This window comes from Aegilops tauschii, chromosome 7 (assembly GCF_002575655.3).
Source record: "Aegilops tauschii subsp. strangulata cultivar AL8/78 chromosome 7, Aet v6.0, whole genome shotgun sequence".
NCBI classification, from domain to species: Eukaryota; Viridiplantae; Streptophyta; class Magnoliopsida; order Poales; family Poaceae; genus Aegilops; species Aegilops tauschii.
This window is the reverse complement of record NC_053041.3, coordinates 389,662,002-389,672,345: the sequence shown is the minus strand read 5'-3', so window position 1 is coordinate 389,672,345 and position 10,344 is coordinate 389,662,002. Positions and strand designations below refer to the sequence as shown.

General features: G+C 46.2%; 1 protein-coding gene across 1 annotated transcript; it reads left to right on the top strand.

Moving 5' to 3' along the window:
• The first annotated feature begins 6,001 nt into the window (after positions 1-6,001).
• On the top strand, positions 6,002-10,124 carry LOC109755935 (beta-glucuronosyltransferase GlcAT14B). Its single transcript, XM_020334809.4, has 5 exons — positions 6,002-6,276; positions 6,407-7,191; positions 7,960-8,035; positions 8,146-8,261; positions 9,307-10,124. The coding sequence occupies exons 2-5, from the start codon at positions 6,525-6,527 to the stop codon at positions 9,870-9,872; spliced, it is 1,425 nt and encodes a 474-aa protein (XP_020190398.1). The 5' UTR covers positions 6,002-6,276; positions 6,407-6,524; the 3' UTR covers positions 9,873-10,124.
• Positions 10,125-10,344: the final 220 nt, after the last annotated feature.

The following is a 10,344-nucleotide window of genomic DNA, read 5'->3' as shown; positions in this document are numbered from 1 at the left end:
CGGACAGATGAACCGGAGGGGGATTGTTGCACGTTTGCTATGCTAGGGATATATGGTGGACGAACGGGCTGCGTATCCGGATTCGTCTCGTCGTTCTGAGCAACCTTCATGTAGAAAGTATTTTCATCTGAGCTACGGTTTATTTTATATGATCTTCTAAAGTCTTAAATCATTTTTAGAATTTATTTAATTAATTTAATTCAACATTATCCAGAATAGTGTATGCTGATGTCATCATGACGTCAGCAGTCAACAGGGCGTTGACTGGGTCAATCTGACGTGTGGGTCCCGCATGTCATTGACTGTTTAGATAATTAACAATAGTTAAATTGGTTAATTAGCTAATTAAACAGGATTAATTAAGTTAATTAATTCTCTAATTGATTAATTAATTAATTAATTAATATTTTAATTATTTTTAGTTATTTATTTATTTATTTAATTCTTTTTTTATAAAACGTTCTGGGGTGGGCCCCGTTTGTCATAGGGCCAAAGGCCTAACGGGGCGGAGCGGTTAGCGGGCGCGGGCGTCGGCGCCCGACTGGGCGAGCGCCCAAATCGACAGGCAAGGGGGGCGCCAGCCACGGGCGTGGCGAGGCCGCCGGCGCCCACGACGCCGGCCAAGGGAGGCGGCGGAGGGCGGCGCCACGGGAGGGACCGCGATAGGGTGGAGCAAGCGGTGACGGGCGTTCAGCGCGGCAAGGCCTCGCGCGAGAGGAAGGACACGGCGAGGCAAACGGTGGGCGTAGCCGGGCGCGGCCACCGCGCGTGTGAGGCGGTGCGGGGCGAGCAAGGCGCGCGTGCAGGTCGTGGCCCGCGGGAGCAGCAGCACGGGGGAAAGGGGAGGAGAGGGGAAGCTCACGAGGGCCGTAGGGAAAAGGCAGCGGGCTCGGGGTCGGCCGGTGTGGAGGAGACCGTGGACGGGGCAGCGGCGGCGTGGTCGACGGCGGCAGGGGCACGAGGTTCGGCGGCGTAGGGGGCGGCTTCAGGCGACGGTGAGGTCCGGCGACGGCGGCGAGCGCTGGGCGCTGGAGTAGTTGCCCCCCGATCCAGATCGGGGGGAGGAGGAGGCGAACGTGGGGGGAGTGGGGCGACGGAATTGGGGCGGCGTCCGGGCCACCGGCGACGAGGGGCGATGGCGCGCAACGGCAGCGGCAGAGGGGTCGGGGGCGTTGGTTGCCCCCGATTCAGATCCACCCGTGGGTGGGGTGGGGAGACGAGAGGGATCGGGGAGGAGTGGGGGGTTACGTGCTAGGGTTTCAGGTGCGTGGGGTTAAGGGGAATGGGGTGGCCGGTTGGGCCTTTTGGGCTGGTGGCCTGCTGGCTAGCTGGGCCATTCGGCCCAGGGGGAGGGGGTTTCTCCCTTTTTTTTGTTAGCTTTGTTTTCTGTTTTTGTATTTTCTTTTCTGTTATTTATTTCCCTTTTCTGTTTTATTTAAATTTAGGGCATCTTAGCATTTTCTAAATATGTGTTTTCTTCACAACAATTACCTATGCAATATTTAGCACTAACCGAACATTTTCGTTCTAATGCTTGAAAACTTTTGTTGTTTGCCATATTTTTGAATTTGAATTTTGAATCGGTTTCGAACTAACGTGAGAATAGCAACAGTAATCGAGGTGACGTGGCATCATTAGCAGAGGTTACTGTAGCTTGATTATCCGGGCATCACAAATCTAATCTATCCTGGATTAGGGATTTCCTTTTGTTCTTTGTTCTGTCAGCTTCAGAGGGAACAGAGTGGTTCCTGTAGGCCCAGTTATTAGTCAGTTGTTTCAATTTCAGTAAGAAGTGTGTTGTAGCAGGTCCTCTGTATCTACTTCGGAGGGAAGAGAGTCGGACAACTGAATCAATATTTAAACAACCATGAAGATAGTGGCCTGGAATTGTCATGGTTTGGGCAATCACAAAGCAGTTCGAGGGATTTTGGACGTCCAAAGGCATGAGAATCCAGATGTTTTATTTCTGTCTGAAACCAAGTTGGATGAGAAAAGAATGAAAAAAATTTGTTGGTTACTGGATATGCCCAATATGGTGATTCACAGCAGCAACGGAAAGAGTGGTGGCCTAGCTCTATTCTAGAAGCGCGATGTGGATGTCTCGGTCCGTCATGTTAAGCGCTTATATATTGATGCTTATATACGAGATGATGGGAAGGTATGGAGGTTTACAGGAATCTATGGCCATCCAAAGAAAAAGGATATGACCTGGCGTGCTCTACGGAATTTGAAACATCAAGGTTCTGGACCCTGGCTTTGCATAGGTGATTTCAATGAAATTCTATTTCAGCATGAGAAGTTTGGTGGTCAACTTAATCCTAGTGTACAAATGGATCGGTTCAGGGAAGTGCTAGAATTTTGTGAGCTTGAAGATCTTGGTTTCATGGGAGATGTTTTTATCTGGCGAAACCATAGTCACAGGTATGACCGATACATCAAGGAAAGGCTAGATAGGGCTGTTGGCAATCGTGAATGGCGTACCATATATCCGGCTTTCAAAGTAATCAATGGCGAACCTCGCCATTCAGACCACCGCCCGGTGATTCTTGACTCTAGTTGTGAACCTGTGTTCGAGCCACCAAGTGACCCAACTTTTCGATTTGAAGCTATGTGGTTGCAAGAAGAAGGTTGCGCTCAAGTGGTACAAGAGTCTTGGAATAATGCCTTTATGAACGGTGCCTTATGTGCATCGGATGGTGTTAGACAGGTTGCAGATTCACTTCGAAACTGGAGCACAAATGTCTTGGGAGATCTAGAGAAGAGGATCAAAAAACTAAAAAAAGATCTTAGATGTTGCCTACGTGGTCCAACTAGTGAACAATCTGTACATCGTGAGCATGTGCTTCGGTTCAAACTTGAAAGACTGGAAGATCAGAGGGACACCTATTGGAAACAAAGAGCTCACATAGATTGGTTGAAAAAAGGTGACCGTCATACACAATTTTTCACAACTGTTGTTCAGAGAGGAAAAGGAGAAACAAAATCATTAAACTGTGTGATGACCATGGGAATTCTATTGTAGGTCATGGGGCTTTAAAGGAGCACATTCATAATTTCTATAAATCTCTCTTCACTGCACAGCCTGCTACAAACTTGGCTAATTTGCTCCAACATGTGCAACCACGGGTTTCGGACTATATGAATGCTTCCCTCTGTTCTCCCTTCACTGAAAATGAAATCTTTGAAGCTTTGCAAAATACCGGGAACCTAAAAGCTCCAGGCCCAGACGGGATGCCAGCAATTTTTTACAAGAGATTCTGGGATTTGGTTGGTGAGAGGGTCAGATGTGAGGTACTCGCAGTTCTAAATGGAGGCCCAATCCCAGAGGAATGGAACAGAACTACAGTTGTGCTAATTCCAAAGAGTAAAAATCCAGAAAGGATTAAGGATTTCAGACCAATCAGTCTCTGCAATGTGCTATACAAAATTATTTCCAAGGTTCTTACTAGTAGAATGAAAGTCTTTATTGGAGACATTATCTCGCAAAATCAAAGTGCATTCATTCCAGGTCGTTTGATCATCGACAATGTCCTGGTTGCTTACGAGATGTCTCACTATATAAGAAACAAAAGGAATTGACAGGATGCTTTCATGGCAATCAAACTTGATATGAGTAAAGCATATGATAGGGTAGAATGGAAATTTCTTGAAGCAATGTTGATCAAGCTTGGCTTCCATAATAAGTGGGTTTCTCTCTTGATGAAGTGTGTTCGATCAGTGACTTACAGAGTTAAAGTGAATGGTGATCTGACAGAGGTGATATACCCCCAACGGGGTCTGAGACAAGGGGACCCACTTTCCCCCTATCTCTTTCTAATCTGTGCCGAAGGATTTTCCTCCTTACTTCATACTGCTGAGGATCAAGGGTTGATTGAAGGCATTCAGATTTGTCCAGGGGCACCAAGTGTGTCACACTTGCTTTTTGCGGACGACTCCCTTCTCCTCCTAAAGGCTGATGGTGACAATGCTTCAGAACTTCAACGTATCCTTGACCGATATGAGGAATGCTCAGGACAAATTATCAACAGGGATAAGAGCAGTGTGCTTTTCAGCCCAAATTGTAATAATATGCAGAAGATAGAAATTATGGATTATTTGCATATTTCCTGTGAGGGACAAAATGAGAGGTACCTAGGGCTCCCAGTTCATATAGGCAAGTCCAAGAAAAGAGTCTTCCAATATCTGAAAGGGAAATTTTGGGCAAGAATCCAAGGTTGGAAAGAGAGAACACTTTCCAAAGCCGGAAAAGAAATTCTTATTAAGGCGGTGGCTCAGGCGATCCCAACTTATGCTATGTCATGCTTTGATATCACTAAAGGGATTTGCGAGGAGATCTCTTCCATGGTATGTCGTTTTTGGTGGAGTCAAATGGATGAAGAAAATAAATTACATTGGGTTGGCTGGGACAAATTATCTAAGCCGAAGAAGGATGGAGGTTTAGGTTTCAGAGATCTCTATTCCTTTAATATTGCTATGCTAGCAAAGCAAGCCTGGAGGATCCTTCTAAATCCAGAGTCCCTATGCGCTCAACTACTCAAGGCGAGATACTTTCCGCACGAGGATTTCTTGAAGGTCATGCCAAAAAAGGGTATCTCTTACACTTGGAGGAGTATTCTTGAAGGTCGCGATCTTATCAAACAAGGGTTGATCTGGCGTATAGGTGTTGGCCAAAAAGTTAATATCTGGGAAGATCCATGGGTACTGAGAGGGAGTACTAGAAGACCTAGTACAGTTAGAGGCCAAATTTTACTTCAGAAGGTTTGTGATCTGATCGACCCTATTTCTGGACAGTGGGACCAAGATCTTGTTCAACAAGTATTTAATGATGATGATGTCCCACACATTCTGAGTATTCCTATTAAGGAGGGATTTGATGATCTTCCAGCCTGGCATCCCGACCCGAAAGGTAACTTTTCGGCTCGTTCAACTTACAAACTTAAACTTCAATTGGACGATGTTGCTGCAGGTCAAACATCAACTTCCACTGTAGCAGATCCGACAACAAGTGCAACAAAGGTTTGGACCAAGCTTTGGAGTTTGAAAATGCCTAGGAAAATCATCATGTTCCTTTGGAGATTGAGTCACAACACCCTTCCTGTCTGGTTAAATCTTAAACGTCGTGGAATTGACCTGGATACCACCTGTCCGATGTGCAATCGCCTTGACGAGGATGGTGGCCATGCCTTCCTCAAATGTAAATTTGCAAAGGCTCTTTGGCGGGAAGCTAAACAGGAGCATGTAAGGGGTTTGCTTCTCAGTTGTACTGATGCAAAACAATCAGTCGAAACTCTACTAAGCCTGGAGAATGCGACATCCATGTTCTGCATTTGTTTGATGTGGAATTTGTGGAATGCTAGAAATGCAGTTAATAATGGTGATAGGTATCCGTCAGCAGCGGCTATCGTTTACTCTACTGCTATACAAGTTACAGAATTTTCTGAACATCTTCGTATACCTTCATGTTCAGTTATTGCCCCTAATGAGCGCTGGTCTAAGCCTCCTGAAGACTTCCTAAAGATAAACATTGATGGTTCGTTCCTAAAAAATAACAGTACAAGAGGTTGGGGTTTTTGTGTTAGGGATGCTTCTGGAGATGTTGTCGGTGCTGGCATGGGCCAAATCCACTTCCTGTCGGATGCTTTGCATGCAGAGACGATAGCTTGTCTGAAGGCGATTGAGTTTGCTACTGAAGTTGGGTTTGGGCGTATCATCATTGAAACAGACTCCACAGTGCTAGCCTCAGCTCTTCTTTCCAATGAATTGGATACTGCTCGTATCGGAGTTCTCTTTCGGAAGGCAAAATTTCTTCTTTTTACCAGCTTTATTGAGTTTAAAGTGCATGTGTGTAAGCGTGCCTGTAACTCAGTGGCACATGTTTTGGCTACCAATGGTGCCCATATGTCCCAGGGAGGTACCATGTATTGGTATGACGCTGTTCCTGACATTGTATCTTCTGTGGTGGCTAGCGATCTAGCTGCTTCTGCTTCTGCTTGTTAATAAAGCCAGGTTACAGTTTAAAAAAAAAATCTGATTTTTTTTTAAGTCGAGCCAAGGTGAAAATGAAAATCTCGTGCTGCCCTACTAAAAAAATAAAAAAAGTGAGGAAAATCTGGTGTTGCTAATGCTGTACGCTGGCGAGCTCAACCACTCCAGCCTGCTGCTCCGACCAAAGCGTGGAGCCGGACGAAGCAACCAATCTGGATCCCTCAGGCCGGTTTCTCGCAGGAGGCAGCGTAGGGCGGTGGCGCGGCACCCGGCGGGGTCACGGGAGCACAGGTAAAGCTCCTTCGAATTTCTCCCCTTCATTTGGGGTTTGCCGATTTAGGAATTGGGGATTTGATGAAGTGTGAACGGTGGCTACAAATTCGAGTTTGCTCACTGTTCTTGACGTGATCTGCGAATGTAGGTGCGCAAGTTAGAGCGATTCGGGAAGCACAGGCTTTGGATTTGGAGTCGTGCGCGCCCCCGTTGACATTTTTTCTAGCTCCGCCACTGCGGTGTACTAGTGGAATGCTTACGAGCAAATGAGGAAGAGCTGTGGCCTTAACTCCGGTCCAGGGCGGCCCTTCAACGACCGCCGGTGGCTGCTCCCCTTCCTCGCGAGCCTCCTCGTGTCGGTCACCCTCTTCCTGGCCGCCGCCTGCGGCCTCTTCTCGCCGCCCTACTTGGCCGGCGACGACGCCTTCCTCGTCGACGTCGTCTCGTTCACCGACTGGGACGATGGAGGCGCACCGTCGCAGCGAGACAGCGGCCAGTCAGTGGAACCCGAGGCCAAGGACCAGCTGCTGGATGACAACGACAACCCCGACAACGCCGCCGTGAACTCGGACGATTCCGACGCCGAGCCGCCCAGGCTGGCGTATCTCCTCGAGGGCACCAAGGGCGACGGCCTGCGGATGCGGAGGGTGCTGCAGGCGATATACCACCCGCGCAACCAGTACATCCTGCACTTGGATCTGGAGGCGCCGCCCCGGGAGAGGATTGACCTGGCCATGTACGTCAAGGGGGACCCGATGTTCAGCCAGGTCGGGAATGTGCGGGTGATCGCCAAGGGCAACCTGGTCACGTACAAGGGGCCGACGATGGTCGCCTGCACGCTCCACGCCGTGGCGATCCTCCTCAAAGAAGGCTTGGAGTGGGACTGGTTCATCAACCTCAGCGCCTCGGATTATCCCCTCATGACGCAAGATGGTTAGTGCTCTTGTTCAACATTTCCATTTCTATTTTCCTGCAGTGAAAACCACTTCTGTCCAGGGACCTGTCTTTTGTTGCATTGAGCAACTAAATGAAAGTTGGATCTGCATTCTCATGATTGGCAAACACAAACCAGCCATTGTGATACTATGTTCATTCCTTGATTTACCTGCTGAAACTGTACTCCTGTTGTCTGATATAGAGCACTGTAGAATGGAGTTGGCAACATTGGAATTGCTGTGCACACGACGAACAGTATGCACGACCATCAGACGATGGTCCATCAAGGGGTGTGCTCCCTTTTGTTGCTATACATGGACGGTTTGATTGGCTTGTCGTCCAAACATCGTCTGCATGCTATCGTCTGCGTAGCAGTGCTCTGGCAACAATATCATGCCATAAGATTAAAATCATTCATAGTATGTGTGCTTCGGGGCACATATGTTGCCCTATGTCTGCAGTCTGGACTAGCTTAATCAGATATCTTCTGCATTATCATCACTTATGTAGAGGATAGCCTCCTCAGTGAGTGTAAGATTGTAAGGGTAAGGAAGCATCACTTACATCGATATTTAGAGGATAGAGGCCATGGATAGGTTACAGGTGGTGAAGTGCCAGTGTGCAGCGTTCGTTTAAAATTTCACTAAATCAACAACATAACTACTGAAGGCAGTGTACTTTGTAGTGTGAACTGATAGTATCTCTGTGCTGATATACTTAATTTATTGCATACTCCATTATTTAACTGCTGTTATTTTTGTACAGATATACTTCATGTATTCTCGTCTTTGCCAAGAAATCTTAATTTTATAGAGCACATGCAAATATCTGGATGGAAAAGGTACGTTTTCTTAATGGTGTAAACTCTTTATTTTGATTTACATTATCTAGCTCTGTTTATCCTTCGCAAACTACTTTGCCTTTTCTGATGTCTGTGTGCTTTCATCACAGGATCCAAAGAGCAAAACCCATAGTTCTGGACCCAGGGCTTTATCTGTTAAAAAAGTTTGACCTTTCTACGACACCTGAGCGGCGAGAACTGCCAACATCTTTCAAATTATATACTGGTAGGACTGCTTTCTGATTTCAGTATTGGCAATTCTGCATTTCTACCCATAAGCCAGTACATTTGTGTGGCAGTCGGCATACATGACATGCGGCCTTCGAGAACCACTTGCTTAAATTTATTCAGTTGTGCTCTTAATTTTTACACTTGCTATACTCCCTCCTTCCATCTATACAGGGCCTAAGTTTTGAATCTCTCATACCAAGGCTGTTGCATAAAAAGAGGAGCAAATATTGGGAATAGTACTTCATTAATCCCTCACACCGTCACACGCAACTTCCTCTCCTCCTTTTTCTGCATGCAGCCAACAATAACTCCTCCAGTCCTGCATGCATTGGCCAAAAGAAACAGTTTTGTGGAGAAAAAGGAGGAGGAGGCGAGGTGAAGCACTCCTAATAACTACTTTGTGCATGCATGCAAATCAATGCTGCCGCCATTGCGTTTCCACGAGGATGACCACGCGATCTGCGAGGGGGAATTAAGTGGGAGATGCATTGGTTAGCTCGTTTGGCCTTGTATAGATGGAAAAATGAAATTTGGGGTTAGGCCTGATATAGATGGAAGGAGGGAGTAGCTTCTTAGTTCAAATTGTACATTTTGCATATAGAAGAACAGTGGCTATTTGTTGTATTGGCATATCAGTCTGGAGGTATTGTGGTCAAAAGTATTTGAATCAGGGCGCTAATTTTGTTAAGAGGGCGTGCTATTCTTAAATGATCAAAAGTTTGTAGTTAACTATGCATATGATTTTTATTTGCATTTCTTGTTACTAAACTGGAAACCCTTATCCTGCGAAACAGTGTATGGAATCATTTGTTGGCATCAAGAAAGTAACTCCAAAATTTATTCTAGTAAACAGGGATACAAACTGAATTAATAGTAGTATGGAAAAACAAAAGTTTTTGTGTATAATGTAAGGATGAGAATGTGAGCAACTTTATAACTGGTGGTCTTGCTGTCTGTTGAGTGTTAAGGCATGTTTTCTTGTTGAAACGACACTTTCTAGTGTATCTTAACATGACAGCCCTCCCTGTTGGGATCATCAGGTTCTGCTTGGATAATGCTCACGAAATCCTTCCTGGAGTACTGCATATGGGGTTGGGATAATCTGCCACGCACCCTCCTGATGTACTATGTCAACTTCATCTCCTCACCAGAAGGTTATTTCCATACTGTGATCTGCAACTCTGATGAGTTTCAGGGCACTGCAGTTGGTCATGACCTGCACTACATTGCCTGGGACTACCCTGCAAAACAGCATCCGCTGACCCTCTCCATGAAGGACTTCAACAACATGGTCAAGAGTGGCGCACCCTTTGCACGGAAGTTTCCCAAGGAAGACAAGGTCTTGGACAGGATCGACCGTGAGCTTCTGCACCGCTCTGAAGGCCGGTTCATTCCTGGGGCATGGTGTAATGGGAGCTTTGAAGGAGGGGCTGACCCTTGTTTGTCTAGGCAGGAAGACTCTGTTTTAGAGCCTGGTCCAGGCGCTGAGAGGCTGCGCGGCTTGATGAAGAAGGTGCTGTCATGGGATTACCGCAACGGCAGCTGCTCGACTCTCTCGTACGATCAAACAAAGAGAGACTGGTATGTTCCCAAAAGTAAAGGATAATTTTGATTGCCTGCTTGTAAATGAAAGAGCTTGACCCCTTCCATTGAAATGAACAATGCTGATGAGTGCGTCATTCTGACCAAGGAAAATGTTGAAATGGTGATGTTCATACCACGATACACACTACCATCTCATGGAAATTAACAATTGTGGAAGACTTCATTTTCAGTTCTACAATCTTTGCTGTAGTCCAAACAGGAAATGGATCCTTGTATCATACATGTTCTTTCTCTGGTCAAGTTTTTTTTTCATGTGTTCTTGTTGCACTTTATTCACAGGAAAAAAGAAGGAACATATCCAAATTCTGACTATACCTGGAATATGGTAGAAAGGAAAAAGAAAATCCCCAACAAAGTTTTCCTCTGGAACACAGAATTCTTTTTGTCTGGGATCTTTGGGAGTGTTTGGATAGTCCACTTGGCCCACCGTCACTTGGACCACATGTCCGCCCATGTACTTCTTTTCTCTCCGC